Here is a 27,970-nt window from a genome sequence, read left to right on the forward strand (position 1 = left end):
ATGGAAAATTTTATGTGATGTGTATTTTACCAAAATGAAAAACCATAAAGAAAGAAATGCGCAAACAACCCATTGTGGCAGTATGGTATTCAGCTCTTCCGTTTTCACCACCCATCCTTGAGGGACAGAAGGGAGACAAATTGGCCTCCCTGTAGTGTCAGTTTCAGGAGTCAGGTCGGCCTGGCTCACCAGGGTCACTCAGTAGGTGCTTGCTGGATGCTGGTCATTATGCCGTTGGTGCCACTCAGAGGCTGAGAAGAGAGCTTTCACTAAGGCGTAAGTCAGCTTTCCCTTTGTCCAAATAAATGTTTTCTTCCTGGCATGCGCATTCAACTACACACATACATTCACTTATGCTTTCGCAAGACTCACACCACTGGCTGGCTCACTCAGGTGAATCAGCTGCGTCCTCCGCGAATCTCACTACTGAATTCAATCGTCGCCCAGTTCCCGTTGGGTTTCTCTCTCCTCTCCTCTTTCTGAAGAATACAAGAGTACTGCTCCCCAGCTGCTTCAAAGGCCAGACATCAGCCAGCGCAATCAGGCAAGAAGGAAAGAACAGGTGTCCAAATTAGAAAGGGGGAAGTAAAATCTCTGTTTGCGGATGACATTATCTTACACGGACAAAACCCCAGAGATGCCACCAAATGAACAACCTCCTGTTGGAACTAATAAACGAAATGAGGCCCGAAGCCTGATCCTGAAGAATCTCTTCTCAGACCCCATGATCGCAGAGGCAGCTTGACAGCGGCTCCCAGGCACCATTCGTGGCAGCGTTTCCTAGAGCTCTTAATCGAGGGGCCATCACACCCCGAAACGAAGCCTCCGGTGCAGCCCACTGAGGAGGCGTCCTGGCGGGGACCCGCGGATGGACTTGCCATCCTGCCTGGGCCAGGCGCCTGCAGGAGCGCGCCGGGGCACCCAGGTGGGTCACTGGACAGACGCAGGCAGGTCAAGACTGGGAGCACAGAGGGAGCGGGGACTGGGTCGGGATCAGCCCCAGGCAGAGTGACTCACCCAGGGCCACTCAGGGCAGGGGTGCCGCCTTTCCGGGAGGCCGCTGCACCGTGCCCCAAGAGCACGCTGCTGCCTTTAAGGATCAAAGCCAGCTGTAAGCAATGAAAGCATTGCTCATCCTGAAGAAGTACCCCCTCTCCACCCTGCGCCGGTTTCAGGGGACGACTCCTTGTGGAGGCAGACAAAATCAGAGTGATTCTGATGTTTCTCACTCTGAAAGTCAGATTTTGGTCGACTGGAACTCAGCCCCGGATGTGTGTAACCGCGGTAGCAACCGTGGTTTTTCAGTTCCAGTGCAGAAAATGTTAGCGCTCATTCCATCCAGGTAAAACGAAGGGTCAAACGGAAGCTTCAGATTTGACAAAACAATTTTCCCGACTCTTGGGGGGAAAGAAAATCTAAAAAAAGTCCTTCAAACTCAATCTTATTGCCCTCCAATAGAAGAATTTGGATTCTCTTGGTTTTGACATTTTCTGATAAGTCTTAGAAAAGATGTGTTGGTGCATTGGGTTAGAGATACTTAAGAAAAAGTCCTAGATATAGAATGGAAGTCAATCAAAATTAGATTAGATCTATCAAAAATGAAAACACATATTCACGCAAAAACTTGTACCCAAATGTCAACATCATCTTTATTCACAATAGTCAAAAAGTGGATACAGCCCAAATGTCTATCACCTGACAAATGGGTAAATAAAATGTGGTATATATACACTATAAATGCAACAAAAAGGAGTGAAGCACGGATCCACTACCGTGTGGGTAAACCACAAAAACCTCATTCTAAGTGAAAGAATCCAGACACAAAAGGCCACCTTTTTAAATTGTATGGTTCCATCTATATGAAATGTCCAGAATAGGCAAATCCATACAGACGAAAAGTGGATTGGTGTTTTCCAGGAGCCAGGAGTGAGTGATGAGGGGAGCGGATTGGAGGAATGAGGAGTGACAGCTTCGTGGGTGTGTGGTTTCTTTTGGGCGGTGATGATAATGTTTTGAAAGTAGATAGTGGCGACGGTGGCACAACATTGTGAGTGAACTAAAAGCCACTGAATCATTCACAGCTAAAATCGGTTGTGGGAGGAAGCTGTTTCTGCAGGAAACCACTGGAACCAAGGGCCTCCCCCCCAGTGGAGAGAGGGGCCCTCAGGACACAGCTGCACCAGGGCGCAGCACCCGGTGCATGGTACTGCCTCAGCACCAGGCACCTGCCACAGGGCGTGTCTTGAACCACATCAGGCCAGGGCAGCCAGGGAGGTCTTTTCCAGGAAAAGAATTCAGCCTCAGGAAGCTCCCATCCCGTCTGAAGGCCCAGATCAAGAGGAAGAGGCGGGAGGAGTGGATCAGCTCAGGGACGCTGGGGACGCCTGTGAGGTGATGAGGGACGGTGGGGACCAGCGCGATGCGATGCGGGTCCGATGGGGACGAGTGCCATGCGGTGAGGGACGTTGGGGACGAGTGCAATGCGGTGAGGGACGTTGGGGACGAGTGCAATGCGGTGAGGGACGTTGGGGACGAGTGCGACGCGATGAGGGACGATGGGGACCAGCGCGATGCGGTGAGGGACGATAGGGAAGAGTGGGATGATATGGGGGACGATGGGGACTAGTGCGATGCGATGAGGGAAGATGGGGACGGCGAGATGCAGGGAGTCTGTGAGGGAGGATGCGGAACGAGAGGCATTGAGGCGATGGGGACGATGGGGACGAGTGCGATCCAACGATGGAGGATGGGGACGCCAGCGATGCGATGAGGCTGTGAGGCAAGGAGTCAAGCTGGCGAGGAGCGGGAGGCGGGGAGTCTGTGAGGGACGATGCGGAAGGAGCGCCAGGCGGTGAGGCGATGCTGAAGGCTGCGCAGGAGTGCGAGGCTGTGAGGGACGATGGGGACGAGTGGGATGTGATGAGGGACCATGGGGACTCCGATGAGGTGAGGGGCGATGGGGACGAGCGCGATGCGATGGGGGGCGATGGGGAACGATGGGGACAAGTGGGATCCGAAGTTGGAGGATGGGGACCCCAGGGATGCGATGAGGCTGTGAGGCGATGAGTCACGCTGGGGAGGAGCGGGAGGCGGGGAGTCTGTGGGGGACGAAGGGGACGAGTGCGAATCAGTGAGGGACGATGGGGAAAACTGCGAAGCGATTAAGGACGACGGGGACGAGTGCGATCCGACGATGGACGATGGGGACGCCAGCGATGCGACGAGGCTGTGAGGCGACGAGTCAAGCTGGCGAGGAGCGGGAGGTGGGGAGTCTGTGTGGGTGGATGCGGAAGGAGCGCCAGGCGGTGAGGCGATGAGGTCGATGGGGAAGAGCGCGATGCGGTGAGGGACGATGGGGAAGAGCGCGATGGGATGGGGGACGGTGGGGACGCCAGGGATGCGATGAGGCTGTGTGGCGATGAGTCATAATGGGGAGAAGCGAGAGGCGGGGAGTCTGTGAGGGAGGATGCGGAAGGAGCGGCAGGCGGTGAGGCGATGGGGGACGATGGGGACGACTGCGAAGGGACCCGGGACGATGCTGACGAGGGGATGCGATGAGGGACGATGGGGACGAGTGCGATTCGGTGAGGGACGATGGGGACGAGCGCGATGCGATGGGGGACGATGGGGACGAGTCCGATGCGACCGGGGACGATATGGACGAGCGCGATGCGATGAGGGACAATGGGGACGAGTGCGATGCGACCGGGGACAATGAGGAGGAGCGCGATGCGGTGAGGGACTATGGGGACGAGTGCGATCCTACGATGGAGGTTTGGGACGCCTGCAATGGGATGAGGCTGTGAGGCGATGAGTCATGCTCGGGAGGAGCGGGAGGCGGGGAATATGTGAGAGACGATGCGGAAGGAGCGCTGGGCAGTGAGGCGATGGGGAACGATGGGCTCCAGTGGGATGCGATGGGGGAGGATGGGGACGAGCGCGATACAATGGGGACGATGGGGACGCCTGCGATGCGATGAGGCGGTGAGGCGAGGAGGGACGAGGGAGACGAGTGCTATGTGATGAGGGAGGACGGAGACGCCTGCGTTGCCTTGAGGGAAGATGGGGCTGAGTTCGATGTGGTGAGGGACGATGGGGACGAGGGCGATGCTGTGAGGGAGGATGGGGACGCCTGCAAAGCTATGAGGCTGTGAGGCGATGAGTCAAGCTGGCGTGGAGCGGCAGGCGGGGAGTCTGTGGGGGGCGACGCAGAAGAAGCTCAAAGCGGTGATGAGATGAGGCGATGGGGTCGATGGGGACGAATTCGATGCTGTGAGGGTCGCTGGGGACTAGCGCGAGGCAGGGAATCTGTGAGGGAAGCTGCGGAAGGAGCGCCAGGAGGTGAGGCGATGGCGGACGATGGGGATGAGTGCGAGGCTGTTAGGGACGATGGGGAGGAGCGCGATGCGGTGAGGGACATGGGGACGAGTGGGATGTGATGAGGGACCACGAGGACGCCTTCGATGTGGTGAGGGACGATGGGGACGCCTGCAAAGCGCTGAGGCTGTGAGGCGATGAGGCGGTGAGGCGATGGGGCACGATGGAGATGAGTGCGATGCGGTGAGGGACGATGGGGACGAGTGCGATCCTACGATGGAGGTTTGGGACGCCTGCAATGGGATGAGGCTGTGAGGCGATGAGTCACGCTGGGGAGGAGCGGGAGGCGGGGAGTCTGTGGGGGAGGATGCGGAAGGAGCGCAGGTGGTGAGGCGATGGGGGACGATGGGGACGAGAGCGATGCGATGGGGGACGGTGGGGACAAGTGCGATGCGATACCGGATGAAGGGGACGAGTCCGATGCGACCCGGGACGATGGGGACGAGCGGATGCGATGAGGGACAATGGGGACGAGTGCGATGCGGTGAGGGACGATGGAGACGATCGCGATGCGATGGGGGACGACGATGGATACTAGTGCGATCCTACGATGGAGGTTTGGGAGGACTGCAAAACGATGAGGTTGTGAGGGGATGAGTCACGATGGGGAGGAGCGGGAGGCGGGGAATCTGTGAGGGACGATGGGGAAGGAGCGCCAGGCGGTGAGGCGATGGGGAACGATGCGCACCAGCGCGATGCCTTGGGGGACGATGGGGACGAGTGCGATCCTACGATGGAGGTTTGGGACGCCTGCAGTGGGATGAGGCTGTGAGGCGATGAGTCACGCTGGGGAGGAGCGGGAGGCGGGGAGTCTGTGGGGGAGGATGCGGAAGGAGCGTGAGGTGGTGAGGCGATGGGGGACGATGGGGACGAGAGCGATGCGATGGGGGACGGTGGGGACAAGTGCGATGCGATACCGGATGAAGGGGACGAGTCCGATGCGACCCGGGACGATGGGGACGAGCGGATGCGATGAGGGACAATGGGGACGAGTGCGATGCGGTAGGGACGATGGAGAGGATCGCGATGCGATGGGGGACGACGATGGATACTAGTGCGATCCTACAATGGAGGTTTGGGAGGACTGCAAAACGATGAGGTTGTGAGGGGATGAGTCACGATGGGGAGGAGCGGGAGGCGGGGAATCTGTGAGGGACGATGGGGAAGGAGCGCCAGGCGGTGAGGCGATGGGGAACGATGCGCACCAGCGCGATGCCTTGGGGGACGATGGGGACGAGTGCGATCCTACGATGGAGGTTTGGGACGCCTGCAGTGGGATGAGGCTGTGAGGCGATGAGTCACGCTGGGGAGGAGCGGGAGGCGGGGAGTCTGTGGGGGAGGATGCGGAAGGAGCGTGAGGTGGTGAGGCGATGGGGGACGATGGGGAGGAGTGAGATGCGGTGAAGGACGATGGGGACGGCTGCGATGCGATGAGGAGGTGAGACGAGGGACGATGGCGACGATTGCAATGTGGTGATGGACGATGGGGAGGCCTACGATGCGATGAGGCTGTGAGGTGATGAGGGACGATGGGAATGAGCGCGATGCGAAGGGAGATGATGGGGACAAGCGCGATGCCATGGGGATGATGGGGACAAGTGTGACTCGAAGAGGGATGATGGGAACCCCTCCGAAGTGATGAGGCTGTGAGGCGATGAGTCACGCTGGGGAGGAGCGGGAGGCGGGGAGTCTGTGAGGGACGATGGGGAAGGAGCACCCGGCGGTGAGGCGATGGAGATCGATGGGCACCAGCGCGATGCCTTGGGGGACGATGGGGACAAGTGGGATGCTGTGAGGGACCATGGGGAAGAGCGCGATTCTTTGAGGGACGATGGGGACGAGTGCGATGGATGAGACTGGGAGGGGATGAGGCGATGACTCAAGATGGGGAGGAGCGGGAGGCGGGGAGTCTGTGAGGGACAAAGGGGAGGAGCGCTGTTGGTGAGGAGTCAAGTGAGGATGGCAGGGAGGGTGAGGCGGTGCCAGGAGGAGCGGCGGCGGAGGCAGGAAGGATTCCCCCAGGGCCTCCGAAAGGGAGAGAATGAATTCCTGTGGCTGTAAGCTCTCTATTTGTGGTCATTTGTTCTGGCAGCTCCAAGAAGTGAGTAAAGCAGCCATCCTGGCTTGTCCCTGCTGGAAGGGTTTCTGGGACATGGGAGTTTCAGTGCTAAAATCAGGAAAACGCGGAGAGCCCAGATGAGTTGGGCTCTCCAGGCGCCCCTGCCTCAGGCTTGAACTTAGCATCTGGTGCGATAAGGAAGCAGGGACCGCCAGGGTCTGTCTGTGGGCTAGGAGCCTGTGCCCAGGTGGTGACCACAGTGCTCCTGACCGGGCTCTTAGGGGCAGCAGGCTGCAGGCCCTTGTGTGCAGGGGTGGCAGGGTGGTCGTGCAGGGCGTGCCATCCACACCTCACCTGTTCTGCGGTGTGAAGCTGACCTTCATCCTCACTGAGATTCTCCAGCCTGAAGCCCCAGCAATTCTGCCAACTGGCCGGTAGCACCTGAAGGAACGTCCTTCTGCTTAAATCGGTTGTGGGAGGAAGCTGTGTCTGCAGCAACCCTCTGGAACGAGGGGCCTGCCCCGCAGTGGAGAGACCGGGCCCTCAGGACACAGCTGCACCAGGGCGCATGGTACTGCCTTAGCACCGGGCACCTGCCACAGGGCGTGTCTTGAACCACATCAGGCCTGGGCAGCCAGGGAGGTCTTTTCCAGGAAAAGAATTCAGCCTCAGGAAGCTCCCACCCTGTCTGAAGGCCCAGATGGAGAGGAAGAGGCTGCTCAAATGATGAAATCACATCAGATCTGGAAGCTGGCTCAAAATAACCCAGGAAGGAGATCGGTAAGGAGACGGGGTGTAAGAGAATCGAGCTGCCTCCCTGATCTGGCACCTTCCTCAGACTGCCCTTGTCCCCTGTCCTGAGAAAGGAGACGGCTGGACACCTTGGGTACGGGTCCCACACCTGCAGGCCAGAGATGTCATTCTCCTTGGTGCCACCAGCAGGAGCCCAGCCTGCTGGGGCCATAAGCTCCCTTCCCCTCTCCTCCCCACGGATCCACCTGAGAAAGGGAGGCTCTGGTTCCCTGCCAGCTCCTCCCTCCGGGGCAAGAGCCCAGAGCCACCCAGAGGCTTGCTTGGCCCCAAAGGTGAAAAGGGGGTCTGGCCAGAGGGGGCCCACGGCCTGCCCATGGAGGACACTTTCATCAACAGATGTATTTATTTTTTTTTTGAGAGAAGCCATTCTGAGTGTTTTATTAATGATGCGTCTGTGGGGAGGGCTTTACTAGATATGAAGTAGCGAATGCTAATGCTAGGAACAGAACGATAGAAGCATTTTCCTCCTAAAAAGTTCTTCCTTTCAGGGGGCAAAGTTTTTGTAATACAAACACCTTTTGGTTCAGTTAAATTCGAGTAATGAGGAACTTTGACATTTCTGAGTTAATAATGCCTTGATTAATCCGTATCTGCATATGACTCAGATGTACTGATTTCTGCCATTTCTCGCTCAGCATGCTAACTCTGAGCAGGGGGTCTTGTTCACACTCAGTCGTTTTTCTCAGGAACTCCAGGGGGCAGTGACTTCACTGGAAATCGATATCAAAGCACCGAGTGGAAAGTGTTCCATCGCAGAAGCTCTTTTTAAACGTTTTCTTTTTTCTTCCAGTTTTATTGGCATATAATTGACGTACAGCATTGTATTACTTTCAGATGTACAACATGAACATTTGATTATGTACATATTGTGAAATGGTCACCACGATAAGTAACATCCATCACCTCACATAGTGACCATTGTTTTTGTGATAAGAACTTTTGAGATGTACTCTCTTAACATCTTTGAAATATACAAAAGGGCGATATTAAATATACAAAATTTATATATAAATATACAAAATGGACTATATTAAGCACACTGTCCATTAGAGTCCCAGAACTTATTTATCTTATAAATAAAGATGCCTTGTACTTTTTGACCCCTTTACTTATTTCCCCCCTCCCCCACCCCTACCTCTGGCAGGCACCATTCGATTCTGTTTCTATGAGTTCATTTCTTTAAGATTCGACATATAAGTGAAATCATACAGTACTTTTTCTCTGTCTGAATTATTTCACCTAGCATAATGCACCCAAGTCTATCCATGTTGTTGCAAATGGCAGGACTTCCTTTTATATGGCTGAATAGTATTCCACTGTCTGTCTGTCTCTCTCTCACATTTTCTTTATCCTCTTATCTGTTGAAGGTCCCTGAGGTCGTGTTCATGTCTTGGCTATTGTGAATAACGCTGCAATGAGCATGGGAGAGCAGATGTCTCTCAGAGGTAGTGATTTGGTTTCCTTTGGATTGATAAACAAATGGCTAACAATAGGATCGTCGGAGTCTGTGAGGAACCCATTTGGTCTAAACCTACTTCAGCCTGACATTGTTTTTTTCCCCAAAAGGTCCTAATATGGCCATTGAGCATGCACTGTATGCCTGCTTGAAGCATTTGCTGTGTCCCAAAGACAAGAACAAATGGCCTTAAGATAAAGGTGCAACTTCCCCCACATTGGCATTTCCTTAAGGATGAGCATCTCTCCCTAGGCTAGAAATTGTTTGCTGTGCCCAGCCCGTGACCACCCACATGAAGATAAAAGTCGGGCTACCTGCTGTGTCCATCGAGACAGCTGACCCACCACCTGCTGTAATAGCTGTGCTCACAGGGCAATCCCGAGACTCTTGTGAAAGGGAACTTTCAATCATATGTGACAGATGCTCTTTGACGGTACAGAACCACTCTGTACAACCCCTCTTCTTGGGGGCCCTTCCTTAGAGAAGGAAGGCCCAGGGCTAAGCTAATCCTCAGATCTGGCTCACAATAAACTCAGCCCAATTTTCATTTATACATCGGCTATGGATTATTTTCGTTGACATTTCTTGGCGTGATCACAGCAGGATTTCAGAGAAACCCACCGGAGAACACCCGGAATCTACACTGAACTGGCATTCGGTACCAACAGGGGCCCATTGAGCCCCCTGGATCACTGCGTTCTTCAGGTGACCCTGGAGCGTTCTCCTGAAACCCGGACGTCCTTATTTCAGGTTGATGGTCCAAGAGGTTAGATGAGCTGTTTCAAACCTTAAGACTAGGTGTCTTAGGGGCCCCAGCACACACCCTCGGTGAGAACCCTGGGGGAATGCCTAGGCCGGGGGAGCCTAGTGGGAACTTTGGAGTGAATGGGGCAGGCTGACCTGTTTAATTTAGCTTTAAATTGGAAAGAATTGTGTTTATCAAGTCTGAACAAACTGCTTGATAGAGAAATCAGAGTCTGAACGGCCACTGCTGCTCCCTGCCGAGAGGCATTCTCAGGCAACTGAGGGCCTCAGCAGGAGGGCTGGAGGATCGAATGCCCTGTGACGAGCAGCGGCCCCATAGGGAACGCCACCATCATTCACAGTAATTTATGACGGCTGGTTCAGGAAAGTGCACATAAGGGTTGGTCACTCACGCTCTGAGGCCCCAGTGAGGTGCTAGACTGCCCGAGTGAGAAACCGAGGCACATAAGAGAGCGTTTACGACCTTTCTGTAGGGAGTAACACTCACAAACAGCATATTTCTGACCCATTACACTGGCCCTAGAAGTTGTTTGGACTTTATAGCAAAACGAAAATTTTCCTTTTTTTTTTTTTTTAGATTGGCACCTAGGCTAACAACTGTTGCCAGTCTTTTTTTTTTCTCCTGCTTTATTTCCCGCAGGATAGGCCCCAGAGTCGGCCCCGAGAGCAAAACAAAATGAAAAGAAACGCAGGAAATCGAGCTTCTAAAAAAGCCCGACCGGTTCCCCAAATGGGAAGCCTCTTCTCCGAACTCTGGTTGGCTTCACGCCCAGACTTGCAAGTGCTTGACAAGAGTGGGAATGTTCTCATCCCAGAATCCTAAGACTGAAAGAAAGAAAACATGGGAAAAGAAGTTTTTTCAGAAGCCATCTGCTATGAAAAGACCCCAGCCCAGAAATCTAAGGCTGAGAATCACAGCCCAGAATCACAGATGGGCCGATGGGTCCCACACGCACAGCCACCCTGCACTCTCTGGGCTCCCACAGGGGGTCCCCCATGGAGGGCTAACGTCTAAGGCCCTGCGTCCGGCACCATGGGCTCCCTTCACCCTGCTCCCTGAGGGCCCATCTTGTTGATAAATCCATCCCCAAGCGCATCTCCTTGTAGCCCTCCAAGGCCTGCACAGGCAGCTCCCTCTACCTGCACTGGCCCTCCCTCTACCTGCACTGGCCCTCCCTCTACCTGCACAGGCAGCTCCCTCTACCTGCACTGGCCCTCCCTCTACCTGCACAGGCAGCTCCCTCTACCTGCACTGGCCCTCCCTCTACCTGCACAGGCAGCTCCCTCTACCTGCACTGGCCCTCCCTCTACCTGCACTGGCCCTCCCTCTCTGCCCACATAACCAGTTTCTCTTTCTCCTGGAGGACCCTATTCTGTGGTCCCCACATCTGCAAAGACTCCTGTACTGGGTTGAAGAGTGTCTCCCCAAAATTCACGTCCACCGGAACCTCACAATGTGACTGTAGCTGGAAACAGGGCCTTTGCGGATGTAATCAGTTAAGGTGAGGTCACATTGGAGTAGGGGTGGGCCCTAACCCCAAATGACAGTGTCCTCATAAGGAGAGGAGAGACACACAGAGAGGAGGAGGCTGTGTGTCCATGGAGACAGAGAGCAGCCTGATGCATCTGGAAGCTGAGGACTGCCAGCCACCGTCAGAAGCTGACAGATGGGAGGACAGACACTCCCTCAGGCTCTGGAGGGAGCACGGCCCTATGACACCTTGATCTTGGACTTCTGGGCTCCACACCATGAATGAATTCCCGTGGTTTTTTAAGCCACTCACTTTGTAGTCATTTTTGACAGCAGCCATGGGAAACTGACACTCCTCCTTTGTACCCCCAGCCCTATGGGCCATGGCTCCTGGAGGACTGGCCGAGTGCCAGGGTGCGCTGTGCTGTGAGAGGAGGGCAAGTGCACACCTGGTCCAGGACCAGCTCTGGCGCTGACCAGTGGTGGGTGGGGCCGGCACAGGTGACCTCTCTGTGCTCAGGGTCCTCACCTGAGATCGGGGTACTGGTCCCCCCCACAGGACGCTCTGGTGACTAAAATAATGCTGGGCGAGGGGCTTGGCTGGGAGAGGTGATGTTGTTACTATTATTTTTCAGACTCACTCACAAACGACCGCCTACCTGTTCCAGATCTGTCAGGATCTCAGCGGGACCCTCGGCCCCAGGGGGACACAGAAGGGCCAGCTTGCGGTGACTGCTCTGGTGCCCGACTTCGTTCCCCTGCCACAAGCTGCGGGCCACAGACATCCACTGGGTTCTCCGGGGTCCTGGTGGGGGTTGAGGCCTCCGACACAATGTCTAGGCTGTCATTACACAGGCTATGGTCTGCCATCGTGGGAAATGGAGATTCTGCATCTGGGTTCCCATTTAGTGGTGTGCCAGGGACTGAGTTCTCAGGCAACTAAACCAAGAAGAACATGGTTGGAGATGGGTGATTCAGCACACGAGCCCCGGGGAGGACAGAGGCCGAGCAACCTAAGGCAGCACCAACTCTGGTCTCAGCTCTGCCCTGACCGCCGGCTCGGCTGGCCTTGGGCAAGATGCCTTGAGGCCCTTTTGGTGCCTCAGTTTCCCCATTGTGAACCGAATCCTCCAGAGCCTGAAGCTCCTCCAGCTCAGGGCCCTTGGCTCCCTCGTGGCCACAGAATAATTACTGAGCTAATACTCAGGCAAGGACAGGGCCTCCTGGAGCCGGCCCGGCCACCTCCCGACTTGGGGGCTGGCTGCCCCTCACGGGGAGGCCGCGACAGGGCCACACTTCACGCTGCCTGTGGCCGGGGCTGCACTCACCATGCTCTCTCCTCCGTCACTGTCTCCTGTGAAGACAGACAGCAGAGTGGTTAACGGTGGCAGGAGATCATACCCTGTGATGCTGCGGCTGGGGCAGCACCTGCACCCGGCTCCAGGCCAGGAAGCAGCAGTAGCAAGCCTGGCTGTGCCCCACTTCCCACATTATCCGGTTCCACAATTTCTGGGACCTTCCAAGAGGCCTGTGGCTCTCTGCACCAAGAGCACCACCTCTTAGCCCCACACTTGCTCTTCCCACCGAGCCTGTGGACACACCCTGCCCCGAGCCCAGGTCTGCCTCTGAGGCTGACCCGGGACTCTGTCACCAAGATGCCTTGGGGACCCTGTAATCCAGCCAAGCCCGTCCCGCAGCCTCAGAGGCGGGCACTCAGCCGCCAACAGCATTGTAATCACCCCAGGCCGATGCCCCGGGTTACGAGGAGCCTCAGCTCATGAGGACCAGGGGCCCCCAGCCCAGGCTGGCGCTCGCTGTGTCCAGTGGTTCTCACGTCAACGCTTCATACCAACAGCGAGACGATGGCACGCACCCCAGCATCCTTTTTCTTCTCGTTTTCGAGCATAAATATAGGTGACGATCATAATAACCAGGAAAGTTAGAAAGCTTCCAATCACACACCACCGGTGTCTCCCGCCTAAAACAGGGAAAGAGAAAATGTCTCCGGAAGGTCAACTGACCTATTTTCCCAGCAACCACAGGATAGAGAACAAATGAACACATCCAGCAATTCCACTTAAGGGAATGTACCCGAAGGAAACAAAAATACTATGCTGAAGAGAGATTTGCACACCCCGCGCCCCGCACCCTGCCCTGCCACAGCATTATTTGCAACAGCCGTGACATGGAAACAAACCTAGGTGTGCGTCGACAGGTGCGTGGGTAAAAAAAATGTGGTCTATACATATAGTGGAATATTACTCAGCCATAAAAAAGAGCATCCTGCCATTTGCCATATGGATGGAGCTTGAGGGCACTATGCTGAGTGAGTTCAGTCAGCCAGAGAAAGACGAACACTGTATGATCTCACTCATATGTCAAATCCAAAACACAAAACAGAAACCAAGAAATCCAAACTCATAGAAAAAGAGATCAGACTTGTGGTTCCCAGAGGCAGGGGGTGGGGGTGGTGGAAACGGATGAAGGGGGTCAAGAGGTACAAATTTCCACCTATAACATCCTAAGTCCCAGGATGCAACGGGCAGCATGCCGAGTATGGTTAACAGTGCCGTGCGGGATATTTGAACGTTGTTTACACAGTAGATCCTAAGAGTTCTCATCACAAGGAAAAAAACATTTGTTTTCCTCTTTTTCTTTACTGTGCTATCCATATGAGACGATGGATGTGAACTAAACTTGCTGTGCTGATCATTTCACGATATATGCACGGCAAGTTAGGATGCTGTATGCCTGACACTTACATGGCACTATGTCAATTATATCTCAGCAAAACTGGGGAAGAAAACAACAAACAAACATCTCTGCTGGCTGGCCCGGCAGACCTTGCACACCCCGGGGAAGAGGCCTCGTGAGCAGGCCTCCCCTGGCCTGGCCTGGCCTTTCCTGGAGGCTGGGCCCAGCACGTGGTGGGGGTGGGGAGGAGAGGCAGCCCCAGGCTGGCACGGCTGAGGGCAGGGAGTCGTGACCCCTTCCCAGGGTGTGTGCAGTGGCAGGTCTCCGATGGGCCTGCAAGATCCATTCTGCCACACGGGAGTCTGGGGCAAGGGTGCTCTCATGCCACCCCCTCAGGGGAGGTCCTGTGCCCACCTGCCACCTTGGGACAGTCCCCTTAGGGGACAGGCATCTGGACAGCTCGGCCGGCACGGCTGGGCAGAGCCAGGCCGTGCCTCTGGTGGCCAGTGAGGCACTGAAAGTCCTAGGCTGCAATATTAAGAAATGTGTGCCTCAGTCTCTGTCCCCGGTTCCTGTGAATATTTGGTCTTTGACCCCAGTTCCCGACACAGAGCTCCTAAAAGCTTGTAATTCCCCGAGTGATGGGAACATCTTGGCTTCCAATGAAGCGACAACTCTGGGTGGCTCCTGGACAGGGGCTGGGCACCAGAAGGGCCAAGCCTGATTAGAAGTTGGAACTTTCAGCCCCACCCGCCATCCTCCAGGCAGAGGATGACCCATCATGCCCACGCAAGGAAGCCTCCATAACATTCCCAAAGGCGTGGGGTTTGGGGAGCTCCCGAGTCGGTGAACACAGGAGCGTGGTGCCCCCGCATCCACGGGGAAGGAAGCTCCTGGGCTCAGGACCCTTCTGACCCTCAGCCGGTGCACTTCTTCACCTGGCTGTGCACGGGCATCCTTTGCCACATCTTTCAGAATAACCACTGAGTCTCAGCAAGGGTTTCCCAGAGTTCCGGGAGCTGCTTTAGGAATGACCAAAGCCAAGGAGGGGGTGGTGGGAACCTCTGATTCGTAGCCCAGTCGGACAGAAGTCGCGCGCAACTTGGGGACCCACTACTTGCAATTGGCATCTGAAGTGGGGGGCCGTCTTGTGGGACTGAGCCCTTCACCTGGGGGGCTCTGGGCTATCTCTGCTTAGTTTCAGAATGAACTGAACTGCAAGACCCCAGCTAGTGTCGGAGAATTGGTCAGTGTGGGGAAGACCCCACAAATCTGGTATCAGAAGTACTGTGAGAGCAAAGGAGAAACGGGCTTTTCCCTAGACCTCTGGGGAACCCATCGGCCTCCAGCCCACAGGACAGCCACGTGTGTCCCTCCCTTGGACACAGACCTAAGAACAGAGGCCCAAGGGGGTCACATAACACCTGGCTTTCCAATGCCTCGGCCCTCCAGGGATGAGAGGAAGCACGTTTCCCTCAAGGGTTTATTTGCTTGTTTTTAAATTGTAGCGAAATATGCATCACAGAAAATTGACCGTTAACCATTTTAAGTGTACAGTTCTGCCTTCTGTCTATACATTTGCCTCTTCTGGACGTTTCATACAAATGGATTACATGACACGTGGTCTTTTGTGTCTGGCTTCTTTCACTCAGCACAATGTAGCATGTGACAGCACCTCATTCCTTTTCATGGCTAAATACTATTCTGATATGCATATATTGGAATATATTGCATTTTCTTAGTCATTCCTGCTAATAGACTTAATTCTTCTTTTTTTTTTTTTTAAAGTTTTTTTTTTTTTTTTCCTTTTTCTCCCCAAAGCCCCCCGGTACATAGTTGTGCATTCTTCGTTGTGGGTTCCTCTAGTTGTGGCATTTGGGACGCTGCCTCAGCGTGGTCTGACGAGCAGTGCCATGTCTGCGCCCAGGATTCGAACCAACAAAACACTGGGCCGCCTGCAGCGGAGCGCGCGAACTTAACCACTCGGCCACGGGGCCAGCCCCATAGACTTAATTCTTTTTTAATAACAAGCCCTTGAGCCAAGACCATGCTACGGGAAGGACAGTTTTTCAGTAAATGGGGTTGGGGAAGCAGACATCCACACGCAGAGAACGAAGCTGGACCTCGCACCATACATGAAAATTAACTCAAAATGGATCCAAGACCCAAACACGAGAGCTAAAACTCTAAGAAAGAAACTATTTGAAGAAAACATAAGGGAAAAGCCTCATGAGACTGGATCGGGCAATGATTTCATGGATATGCCACCAAAGGCACAGGCAACAGAAGAAAAGTACACAAACGAGACAATCAAAATAGAAAACATCTGTGCTTCGAAGAATGCACAGCCAACAGAGTGAAGAGACAACCCACACAGTGGGAGAAACTATTTGCAAATCACGGACCTGAGAAAGGGTAAAGAACTCCTACAACTCAACCGCCACCACCACCAAGCCACACAACTTTTTCTTTTTTCTGACGATTGGCACCTGAGCCAACATCTGTTGCCAATCTTTTTTCTTCTTCTTCTTCTTCCCCCAAAAGCTCCCAGCCCATAGTTGTATATTCTACTCATAGGCAATTTTTTTTGGTATGCATTTTGGTGAGGCAGATTGGCCCTGAGCTAACATCTGTTGCCAATCTTCCTCTTTCCCCCTGGCTGCTGAAGCGGAGTGTGGGAACTTAACCACTTAGCCAAGGGGCCTGCCCCCTGCGATTTTTAAAAGGTGTGTCTAGAGACAGAAGGCAGGTGAGTGTTTGCCAGGGGCTGAGGGAAGGAGAGAAGGGGCGCTACTGTGTCATGGGTACAGAGTCCTTTTGGGGGCACGTCCATGTTTTGGAACTAGATAGAGGCGGTGGTCCTAACTGGCACTAAATTGTTCACTTTAAAATGGGTGATTTCATAGTATGTGAATTTCATCTTAAACAATACACGTACTTTTAAAAAACAGCTGTCTTACCTGGACCGGCCAAGCCGCACACCGTGTCTGCTGTAGCGTTGCATTTCTTGAGGACCACGCTCCCTCTAGGACACCTGGGGGAGAGAGGCGCCCTCAGTGTTCCTCCCCCATGAATGCCCAGGGCCACCGGCACCCAAGTCCATGTCGCCATCAGCACGTCATCTCCCTGGGCCCAGAAGGGGCCTGGCAGGCGGACGGGACACACCCCCAGCCGGCATTTGGGGAGCACTGCATGCTGTGGTCAGAGACCCCACAAAGGGTCCTGGCCACACAGAGAGCCACACGCTCTCCCCGCCCTGCACCAGCTCCTCCGATATCCTTGCTGTCACTTGGACCGAGAGGAAGGTGTCCTTATTTTCCTCCTCTATGGAGACCGATGGCCTGGTTGGTAGGCATGCGGACTGAAGGAAAGGCCTCTGTCTTGCAGAGGCTCAGTAACTTAGGTCCCTTCCTAGTTGCTGCGGGTCTCAGCTCAGCATCCCCTCTCATGCGTTTCATGGTTCTGAAGTGACAGGCAGGTTTGTTCAGGCCCAGGAGGAAGTATTTACTCACTAATGTGCCTCACAGACTCAGAGCCCTCTGCACTGCACTGAAGGGTGACAACCACAGACGTCCCTAAGGGCGTTTCATCAGCCCCATGCTTTCCACCATCACCCGGGGTTCGCCACCCTCTTCTGGGAATGAATGAGGTCTAGTCCAGAATCACAAAGCAGAAAACACTGGAGACGTCTCCGCCTCAGCCATCCTTAAAGGAAGAGAAAGCCCTGTCCAGCCTGTGGCTTTGCTTTCTTTTGACTGAACGCAGCCTCGGAGATGGTGGGCAGGCAAGTCCTGGGCCCCGGAGTGAGCCCTGGACAGCAGCTCGGATGCCAGAGGACGCCACTGTGATGCCTCCAGAATTCTGAGGGGGTGCGTTCCCACCCTGTCCACAGCCGGTCCACAGAACGTGAGGGAAGGAAAAAGCCCTTTGAAAGGGCAATGATCCAGAGTGTACGTCCTGCATCCTTTCCTAGGGTGTGATATGAGGATGTGCTCCAGCAAAACGAAAGAGCAGACCAAGCCGGGGCACAGGGGGCGGTGCACAGAACCCAGGAGAGTGGGGACGGGAGGTCCCGCCCTGGCTGCTGGGAGCAGACCTTCAGGGCAGCGAGTCCATCTGGGGACTGCGGGATACAGGGCAGAGACGATGGGCAGAGAGGCAGATGGAGAGCTCAGAAAAAGCGAGGTGTGAAAAAGAAAGTGATGCATCAAGACAGGGAATGGCAACGGGGAACCTCTAAAGAGGAGAAAAGAACTATGTAAAGTAGAATCTGTCCAAATAAGAAATAACCTGAAACTTGGCATATTTCTCCGGGCCTGGAGAGATAAGAAAAGAGAAAAGAGAACCACTCGGCTGGAGCCAGGAAGGTCTCTGCGCTGGAGCAGGGCTGTGCTCACCTGGTCGATGGTCACACGTCCTGCTGGTTCTCAGCCCCTCAAGAATAACCCCACACGAGCCCAGGGCCACCATTGACCCCCCGAGGCACCAGCGCAGAGTGTCACCTACTTGCTGCACCGACTGCAGAATTCCAAGCCCCCCGGGGGGCGGTAGAAACGGCCCGTTTGGCACTGGCATGTCCGGTCTCGGGTGGAAGTGCACTCCGCCACCATTTGTTCATCTGCGGTTCAGGGAAGAGCGGGTCAGTGCACAGGGAGGCAGCGTGTCCTTGGGCGGACCCGTGAACCCACATCGCCATCCGGAACGGAAGTCCCGTGTGCGGAAGGAACTCAGCCGGCCACGCGGAAGCCCGGAGATGGCCCCAAGTGGCAGTGAACACCGGGAACACCGAGGGGATACCCTGACCACGTCTTCACACCCCCGTCTCCCACGGCAAATGCCTAGAACTGAGGTGCGGGCTCAAAAGGTTTGCACGGATAAATTCTGAACCACAGCTTCACCGTGCCCTCACAGGCCTCTGTCCAACATGTCTACCCCACCGCCAAGGCACAGGCCGCTCCCTGCCACCGCCTTCTCCATGGCCTGGCCACATGGCTAGCCATCTCCGGCGGCCTGTCCATGCTTAACTCATGTTTTCATTTGCTCCATCAGGCTCCTAGGGAATCTTTTCTTTTCTTTTCTTTTCCATGAGGAAGATTAGCCCTGAGTTAACATCTGTGCCAATCTTTCTTTATCTTGCCTGTGAGTTGGGGCCACAGCATGGCTGACGAGTGGTGTAGGTCTGTGCCCAGGATCCAAACCTGTGAACCTGGGCTGCCAAAGTGGAGTTCGCTGAACTTAACCACCACACCACCAGGCCGGCCCCCAGGGAATTTGAACACCTTCTCACTCACTTCAAGGGGCCCTCCGCTCAGACTGCTTCCTTTCCTTAAACTAACTTGCCAGGCTTCTCCTCTGAATTGGCATTGTCACCCTCGGTGGCTTACAGAGAAAATGTCAATGTTTTTCCCATTGGGTGGTTCTCCTTTTAACCTTGTTTATGGAATCGGGGCCAACAGGAAACCCAAAGTTCTAGACGTCACATGTGGTGTAGCTCTGAGGTTAGGTACCCATCGTCTGACTGTGTGACAGAAAAATCTAGCCTCAGCTAAACCTTATGGGCTAAGGACTGTGGGGCCCCATGGGGGCCGAGTTCTCGTCCTGTTCTCTGCTGATGGAGAATAGGGGAGATTTTCATGAAAACCAGATCACGGTAGATTTGGATATGGACCGGAGGCTAGATCATATTGGGGAATTACGCTTCATCTCCAGGATGCGGTCCCAGCACATGGTTCCGGAAAGGAATGTCTTGATTCTCAGGAAATGCACGCTGCAGTGTTCTGGGGTGAAACACTATGACTTCTGCAGCGCACTTGGAAACGGTTCAACCGCAGGCACACGCAGACACCCCCACGAACAAATGTGGGAAAACACAGGGATTGTTTAATCTTCGGTTGGAGACTCTATTCTTTCAACTCTTCTCCAAGTTTGAAAATTTTCATAATAAAAAATTGCTTCTTTCTTGAGGGGTGACTTTTATATGATGAGTTTGCTGTGTGCATGTCTTAAGTTTTCTAGACTGAATTTACTAATTTGCAATGTGAAGAAAATGATTAAAAGTGAAAAAAAACTGCTTAGAAGTTTGAATCAGAGCGTAATCACAGTTTTCGTCACTTTTTTCTTACTCTCACAATACACGGGGAACAATTTTTTATACCAATCAAGGTTCTCCAGCTACTTCTTTCCAGCACTTGCCTAGCTCTGGGCTTTGTGACCGCACCGTCTCTCCTCTACCCAAATGCTCGGTTAATATGCATCTGAGTTTTCCTGAATCATCATGGCTAAGCTGCAAACATCATTGTGGGGAAATATTTAGGCTCAACGTTAATGACTTCTTTAGGGAACGTTCCGGGCCTGGTCACTGCCAGGTCAGGGGTTTCAAGGTCAAGAAAGGTGCCTGTGGCCGCAGACTCACTCTCAGAGCAGGTGGCACACACGTTGCAGGAATCCAGGCCGTTGGCGTGTGCCGTGAAGGTCCCTCTGTCACACGGCGTACACTTCCCACGGGTGTGGTGGCTCCTGCAGTGTTCCTCGACAAACGAGCCTGTGGAGGAGATCGGTGCTGTGGTCAGATCCCACACCAGGGCACACCTCCCTCCCAGCCCCTGGGGGCTTGCCTCTCCAATGAGCAAATACAGATGCTTATGTCTTGGGGTTTTAGATCAAAATAATCTCTGGATTGTTATGACCCCTTGGAGATGATAAGCGCCAAACTGCCATGGCTCCTGCCTCCGAGGGCTCTGGTCACCTGTCCTGCATTTGCTCCCCTAGACAGCTATGCTGGGGTCACGACAGGGGGCCCGAGCCCCTCTGAGCCCTCAGATACAGATGACGAGCACCTTGTCCAAGGTCAGTGGAAGGACTGGGACAACAGCCCCGCTCTCTGCCTGCCCAGCCCGGGCTCGCCACCCAACTGCCCCAATGGGAGACGAGAGCGAGTGATGGGTGCATGAAGCTTCAGGGCTCGAGGCCCTGCTGTGCGAGCACTGCCCAGCTTCCTTCTGAGGGGACTGGAGATGTGACACGTGTTCTGTTCAACGTCCATAGACTTCACTCGGCCGGCTCGGGTCTCCTTTGCCAAGTTTGCTAAGGGCAGGTCGGTTCTTCCTTCTAGGTTTTCCCTCATCAGCCCTCTGCTAGCCTCCACCGCTGCCATGTGAGAGGCATTTAGGTGGCCCTGGGAACTGCCTTTCACGTTAACAGATCTGTGTTTATTCTATTGTATAGCCAGAAATATTGACAAGCACAGCGAACGTGTGACCTCACGGATGCGGCTGCTCGGGCGAGGCTGAAGGAGGCTGTGCAGAGGTTTGTCGATCTCCGCAGATGGCGGGGGTGTAGGTGCAGGACTCAGGAAGCCCACCCAGCACACCTTCCACGGCAGAACCGTCCCCCTCACCTCCCACGCTCAGCCCTCGGGAACTGGCTGGGCTGTGATGTGGCCCGCAAAGCCTGGTGCCCACTCATGGCGCTGCGCTCTTTATAAAGGCCCTGAAGGCCACTTCTAGAAGCTGACAATCGTGTAACATGCAAAGTCCACGTGAGAAGAGAGACCTGGGGGGAGACGGTCCTGAGGTCTGGCTGTCTTCTGTCATAAACAGGACTGAAAGCATCTGAAGGGACGTGGAGAGGGAAGCGTGATGGAATGGCTGACACGTCTTCGGTGGGTCTGGAATGAACGAAGCTAACACCTGTTCTGAAGCTTGGTTTATGGCTCCTGTCGCTTTACCATCATTGATACCGATTTCTCATTGATAGCAGCGATATACATTTCTTTCTTGAAATAGACTGATTTGAAATTTAAAAATGATTCAGCCTAAAGAATAATCTTAAAATCATTCCCTAAATGCCATTTCCATGAGTGGGCAACTTTTGGGGGCACAGAGCAGTGTCCATGCGGGTGACAGACCCCAAGTGGACATCCCTTGTCCAAGGCACTGTGTTCAAAACCTGACGGTCCAGGAGGCTCAGTCTTACTACTGCTCTTACAGCTGAGGAGAGGCTGTTGGTGGGGTGGGGGTGGGGGGGCAACTGAGGACGTGCCCAAGTCATCTGGCTGGTGAGCTGCCAATAGGACTGGTCCAGGTTCTTGGCTCTCCTCTCCTGGCAGGTGAGGACCTGTGGCCTGGGAGGCCGATCTCCCAGGCAGGGCTGTGCCCAGCCTCCCGCCATGCCCCCACTGCCTTGTCTGGGAGCTTGTCTCTCGGGAGGTGGCGGAGCCCGAGGCTTGGGGAACCCGTCTTGGAGTCTCCCTCTGTGCAGCGAAGGGTTAACTCAGCAGGTTTGGGGTTCTCGAACCCTGCACATCCCCAAGATCTTCAGGACTGGCCCTTGACCACCTCCTGGGAGGTGCCCTCAGAGACCTCAGACCATCCTGCCTGGGGCCTGGTAAGAGTGTCCTTACCTACCAGATCTTTATTTACACTGACTGATTTTAATCTTTCCAAAATCAACCATAACTGTGAATGGCACAGCTTTTCTGGATCCTGCAAGTCCTTCCAGACAATGTGGGTCTTGGGGACCCCCAACATAGGGACGCATGCCTGCTGCTGGCAGAGTGTGACGGGACTAGGATGGATGAGCCCAGGCTGAGCCACTAACAAGTGGTGTGACCTTGAGCAAGCCCCTTAACCGCTCTGGGCCCGACTTCCTCACCTGCCCGAGGAGACCCTGACCTCTGCGGCAGGCGCCCAGGGCGTGATGGTAATCTTCCTGGTCCCCCTCTTTACTTCCTGTGCCCTCAGCTGGGTTCTGGGGCTCATCCATCATAGGGTGGGTGAATGGGAGACCCCAGATCAGGAGGAGCTTCTGGCCACTGCCGCCCACTCGGTACAGACAGGCACACAAACCCTCTTTGCGGGGCGGGGTAGAGCTGGGGGACGTGGATGGGAGCCGCGGGCCCGCGTGTGGGATCCTGCCAGGACTCACCGGCAGGGCAGAGCTTGCAGCAGTGGCCGGCAGACCAGTACTCGTCGGGCCCGCAGGACTCAGGGCCAGGGGGCACCTGGCTCTGCTTGGAAATCAAGTTGGTCTCGGTGGTCACCTTCACCTGGAAAAGGACAAGAAATGTTTACTAACAGCCCACGTTTAATGTCCCCTCTGACGTGGTGGGCGCTTTCTCAGCCGTCCCTAAGTTCTAGCTCAATTAATGTCAATGTCCACCCCGAGAGGCAGGTGCTATTAAAGCCTGGCTTTACGAGACCAGCCCAAGGTCCCGGCTGGTCGGCACTGGGCCAGGACACTGTCCCAGTCCGGCTCACTGGAGAGCTGGGGTTCCTCACCATACATGCCCCAGCCTGCAAAGAAGACGACCACGCTGCGGAGGGCCCTGAACGCTGCCCTCAGGCTGTGCCTGCTGGACCGGGGCAGGGGAGCGCCACAGACCAACTGGCTCTATGGGTGATGAAATGAGACATTTCTCAGTCCATCTTCTGGGGCTGAACGTGTTACAATGCACAGCTTTTACGGGTAGCAAGAATTCAGTGACAATAACACCAAGAAGAACAAAGAAACATCTGGGCTGGCGAAACACAGAAAGTGAGACAGCAGCCACCCCCTCACACTGGGGAATGGACAGGGGCAGAGGCGTCCTGGAGGAGGAGGGGCTCGGCCAGACATGGCAGAAACAGGAACAGATGGAATTGTCCCGAGCTGGTCAGAGGGGCCCCTCGAGCGGGTCTCCACCCTGCTGTTCCCTCTGCAGAGAGCAGCAGCCTGGGGGTGGCGATGGCGTTGCTGCTGGATGGGGGCGGCGGCAGCAGCACGAGTGAAATGAGCTGCAGCCTGTGAGCATCCAGAGGGTCTCTGGGGATGCGACAATATTGTTGGGGGGCAGCATTTGCGTGGTGACTCTTCTTGGGCTTGATTTCAGGAGAGAAAGTGATGGGGGAGAGTGGCCATGAGCACCTGGATGCCCAAAGCTGGCGGCCTCCGGAGAGTATCCTAGACAATGTCGTGTAATTAAAATACGGAATAAATAGAGACGTGTGAATGCACTCTGTGATGTTCACACTGATGAAATTGCCTGACAACGCATTTCTCAGAACGTGCCCCTGACATTGGTGTTAAGCTGGTAGAAATTCCAGTCAGAGCGTAATAACTGTAGGATGTTAAATGTAATCTCTAACATAACTACAAAGAAAACAGCGATAGAATATGAACAAAAAGCAATGAGAAGGGATTTAAAACTTTTCACTGCAAAAAGTAAACTAAACACATAAGGAGGCCGTGATGCAGAAAATGGGGGACAAAAACCGCCATTCGGGACACAGAAAGCGAACAGCACGATGTCAGAGGTAAGTCCTCCTTACGGCAATTACTTAAAATGTCAATGGATTACACTCTCCAGTCAAAAGGCAAAGACTGGGAGACAGAATTGCAGAAAACGGCCCGACTAAATGCTGTCGACAAGAGACTCACTTTAGATCCAAATCCTTACACAGGGTGAAAGCGAAAAGATAAACAAAGATATTCAAGGCACATAGCGACCAAAAGAGAGCTGGAGTGGCTATGCAAACACAGACAAAATAGGGTTTAAGTAAAAAACTCTTTCAGGAGACAGAGAAAACATGATATTGATGAAACGGTCAATACAGCTAGAAGATATAACAGTCATAAACATTGATGCTCTAATAACAGGCCTTCAGAACTCGCGAAGCCAAATTGACAGGATGGAAGGGAGGAATAGACGGGTCTACAGTAACAGCTGGAGGGTTCAACAGTCCACTCTCAATAACGGACAGAAGAACCAGACAGAAGACGAGGAAGGAAACAGAGGACTCCCCCGGCACAGGCCACCACTCGATCGAACAGACACATGCAGAACACTCCACCCGACCACGACAGAATAAAGATTCTTCTGTAGTGGACACAGGATGCTCTCCAGGAGAGACCATAGGTTACGCTACAAAGAAGTGGGAAAGTGGGGAATCGCTATTGATTCCACAGACATAAAAAAGATTATCCGACTGTACTGTGAACAATAGGACAGCAACAAACTGGAGAACCTAGACGAAATGACAAATTCCTAGAAACACGAAACCTACCAAGACCGAATCATGAAGACATAGAAAATCTGAACGCACCTGTAACCAGCAAGGACATTGAATCAGCAATCAAAAACGTCTCCCAAGAAAGAAAAGCCCTGGATTAGATGGCTTTTCTGGTAAATTCTATCAAACATTGAAAGAAGAACTTACATCCATCCTTCTCAATGTAAAAAACTGAAAAAAATCCTAAAAAATTGAAAGGTGAGAACACTTCGTAATTCATCCTATGAGGCCAGCAACACCTGATACCAAAGATATCTGCCAGAGCAAGAAACGGAAAAGACAGGCTTCTGAAAATAGCCATTGGAAACGAGAAGCTGGGATTGGCTCACGTGGTCAGCCTCCGAGTCCTGGGGTGAGGATGCTGATTCCTCTGTTTCACCCCTGTCGGGGGACAAACGACTGTGCTATATTTGTCCAGCTTCGATTCTCAGAATGCTCAGGGACATGAACAGATACTCATTGCGTGGTCTCCAGGTCATTGTCACGTTCGTCAAAAAATGCTGTATGCCGTAACAAGGGCAACTCTGACAAAGGAGTCTGGAGGGGGGCACATTAAAGATGAAGCGTTTGGCCCAGTAAAGGAAGATGTATCATCGATCGCTCCACTGACTGCAGCTGAGGAAGAATCAGGAGAGACTGTAATGAATGAGGTACCTACTGGTGTGGGGGTGGACACCCAGCATCACACACTACAAGGTGTAGCATGTTCTATTTCTCGAGAAGCTTTTTAGGCTTTGGAAAAACGGCACTCAACTATGCGCAATTGGAAATAGACTAAATTATGGAAAATATGGAAATAGATATAAAAGATAAAATTACAATTTTGGCCAACACAACAAATACAGAACTAAAAGATTGGCTGAAGAGGATTCCCAAGGATTCAGCACCCTACCGTCTCTCTCTGTATCAACGCTCCCATGAAGGAGACGGTTTGGAGCCCGCAGTTTTTACTTAGTCGATGCCTGGATACACACGCAGTGTGAGAGAACAGAGGCTGTATTCTAGCTGCAAGAACTCTGCCAGAAAGACAGCTACAAACGGGTGTAGTTAGAAAGAAGGGGACAGAATGAGGACGAGTTGACGGCAGACTTCCTTTCTGAAGGAGTCCACCTCAAGCCGCAGCATGGGAGCCAAGTTTTGCAAAACCACAAAACAGGAATTTGAAGACTAGTGAGGGGTCCAGCGGAAAGTGAAGCCGCTGTTGATTAAAATCAGTATATTAACTACCACAATACCAGTGCAGCTGTGAGTACAGGAGAACGGAAATCATTTCCTGTTGATACAAAGTAGGGAAAAAAACCGTACTTCTTGGAAAACAGCACTTTTCGCTTCTGTGCGTTTTTAAAATTCATGTTCTAGAAGACATGATTTCTATTTTTGAATTAAAGTTAGAAAAGAGTTAGACAGAGTAACGTTTAATTTCGTGACTGTTCTCATAGAGCGATGATTCCACACTTTCACATCATTCCTAAAATTTTATACAGTTGGGCCCATTCCGCAAAGCCTAACGTGTCAAAGGAAGACGCGCTTCTCCTTGCTCCTTAGTGAGACATCGAATCTTTTTCTCTCAAGGAGAGAGAAAGACCTGAAAATGATCACCCCGCCTAACGAAAATTACCAAGAGCCAGGTCGGTGATTTCCCAGCGCAACGCAGACTGCGCCGGGACCCGGAAGCGGCAAAGTCTAAGGAGCAGCGCGGACTGTCACGTGGTGATGAGGGGGCGCATGCGCAGGACGGCGAGAGGGCTGGACCAGCGCAAGGCCGGGATCGGGGCGGGGGCGCGGGCGCGCGGGGGGACGCGGGGGGGGGGGGCGCGGGGGGGCGCGGGCGCGGGGGGACATGGACGACTACGACAGTGTCTGAGGACATCGACAGACGCGTTTCATCAGCTCTAGTACATCCTCTCTCCAGGCCTTTAAAAACTTCCATCTCAAAGGGGAGTCATTTCGGTCTAAGAAGCGTGAGGCCAAATACGCTGTTCAAATTGAACGGGAAATCGATCTCATTCGAAAGCAAACAGAACCGAAGTCAACGACGCCGAAAAAGTTTGAAACATCCAGATTGATTTCTCTCCAAACCCTATATTCATAGGCAAATCGTGTTATCACTTTTATGCAAATATCCAGATTTAATGAAATTGGTTTGAAGTCCTGGTGCTCGTCAGCCCACCCACTTGAGCACTTAGGGATCTTGTTTCACTTTATATCTCATTTCAAACACGTTGAACTGTTTTCTAAAGGTTTGCCGATCAGTCTCTAGGGAGATGGCTCTTGGGGGCGGGGGGTGGGGAGGGAGGGAGGGAGGGGTCTCAAAGCGGCCCCGGGACGCTTCTGGGGGCCGTGCATGTGTCCGGCTCCCGATGGTGGCGGCTTCTCCAGTGCGCGCGTGTGTCACAGAGCCCCGCTGGTCACTCTGAATGTCCGCAGTGTCCTGAAGGTCGGTTATACCCCAACGACGCTGTTAAAACATCCCTCCGATTAAAACTGCCTCTTACTACCCCGCGGGCGTGGGTGACAGCGGAGCCGCGCGTCCGAGTCCAGAGGAAGAACGGCCCTGCCTCGGCCTCCCGGGGCTGACCACGCCGCTCAGCCCGCCGCGTTCACCATCGCGCCTTGCAGGAGATCCCGGACACGGGTGGCCGCGGGGACCCTGCCGCCGCCGCTCCCTGCGCTACCCGGCCGGCCGAGGACAGGAGAGAGATGCCGAGCGCTCGGCCCCGCCCGGGGTGGGACAAGTCCCCGCCGTGACCTGCTCCGGATCGGGGCGCTCGGGACACGGCTGGTTTCCCTCCTGCTCCGGGGCTCAGTCTCTGTCCGAGTGTGCCGCCCCGTGCCAGCCGCGCTGTGCACGCGTGCCCCGGGCTCGGCGCCCTGCCCGGCTCTCTCTCAGGGTCCTCCCTCTCCCGAGCCCCCGCCGCAGCCTCCGAGCCCCGCCGCCGCACACCCACCTGCACCCGGAGCAGCAGCAACGCCAGCGCAGCTCTCCGCGCCATGGCGTCCTACGCCGGTAAGCACCTGGAGCGACGGCCAGCGACGCTCCCACTGGCGGACCTCGGCCCCAGCGAGGCTTTTATACTCCTCTGATGCTCCTCGGCCCGCACGTGTCACCTCCGAGCGATGCCATTGGGCAGCAGGAAACACCGGAATGCTCCACCCCTATTGCAAACTTTAGCAGGCGTTTTCTCACCAGCCCAGCTGAGCTGCTGCCGAAGCGGCTCTTTGCCGCTGACTCCGCCCCCACCCCTATCTCCCCACCCCCTTCCTCCCACCCCCCCATCCCCCCACTC

General features: G+C 54.2%; 1 protein-coding gene, 2 long non-coding RNA genes and 1 pseudogene across 5 annotated transcripts; 3 read left to right on the plus strand and 1 right to left on the minus strand.

The window, feature by feature from the left end:
• Positions 1 to 3,475: 3,475 nt before the first annotated feature.
• Positions 3,476 to 21,456, plus strand: LOC139074411 (uncharacterized). The gene is made up of 3 exons (XR_011524009.1): positions 3,476 to 3,584; positions 20,860 to 20,940; positions 21,234 to 21,456. It is a non-coding gene; the product is annotated as an uncharacterized lncRNA (long non-coding RNA).
• LOC103544768 (uncharacterized) lies at positions 6,033 to 9,258 on the plus strand. 2 transcript variants are annotated; one of them, XR_011524007.1, is made up of 3 exons: positions 6,181 to 7,216; positions 8,617 to 8,694; positions 8,816 to 9,258. It is a non-coding gene; the product is annotated as an uncharacterized lncRNA (long non-coding RNA). The 2 variants fall into 2 exon arrangements; XR_011524008.1 differs by lacking the exons at positions 8,617 to 8,694; positions 8,816 to 9,258 and adding an exon at positions 7,936 to 8,346 and having other exon boundaries at positions 6,033 to 7,216.
• Positions 10,069 to 27,921, minus strand: LOC139074410 (tumor necrosis factor receptor superfamily member 22-like). Of its 2 annotated transcripts, none has more exons than XM_070564519.1 (9): positions 27,632 to 27,921; positions 22,561 to 22,681; positions 20,048 to 20,176; positions 18,142 to 18,253; positions 16,596 to 16,669; positions 12,815 to 12,919; positions 12,270 to 12,295; positions 11,601 to 11,880; positions 10,069 to 10,295 (listed from the first exon to the last, which is right to left on the minus strand). In XM_070564519.1, the coding sequence occupies exons 1-8, from the start codon at positions 27,674 to 27,676 to the stop codon at positions 11,623 to 11,625; spliced, it is 870 nt and encodes a 289-aa protein (XP_070420620.1). In that variant the 5' UTR covers positions 27,677 to 27,921; the 3' UTR covers positions 10,069 to 10,295; positions 11,601 to 11,622. The 2 variants fall into 2 exon arrangements, with proteins under 2 accessions (XP_070420620.1, XP_070420619.1); XM_070564518.1 differs by having other exon boundaries at positions 12,791 to 12,919.
• Positions 23,919 to 25,899, plus strand: LOC103544002 (twinfilin-1 pseudogene; annotated as a pseudogene).
• Positions 27,922 to 27,970: the final 49 nt, after the last annotated feature.

This window comes from Equus przewalskii, chromosome 11 (assembly GCF_037783145.1).
Source record: "Equus przewalskii isolate Varuska chromosome 11, EquPr2, whole genome shotgun sequence".
NCBI lineage: Eukaryota > Metazoa > Chordata > Mammalia > Perissodactyla > Equidae > Equus > Equus przewalskii.

Excerpts from the sequence above, each read along its gene's own strand:
- LOC139074410 (XM_070564518.1), bottom strand. The coding sequence starts at position 27,676 with ATGGCGCGGAGAGCTGCGCTGGCGTTGCTGCTGCTCCGGGTGCAG. Across the intron at positions 22,682-27,631 it reads TGCTGCTGCTCCGGGTGCAG|GTGAAGGTGACCACCGAGAC; the intron begins GTGGGTGTGCGG and ends GTCCTTTTCCAG. Across the intron at positions 16,670-18,141 it reads TTCTGCAGTCGGTGCAGCAA|GTGTCCTAGAGGGAGCGTGG; the intron begins GTAGGTGACACT and ends TCTCTCCCCCAG.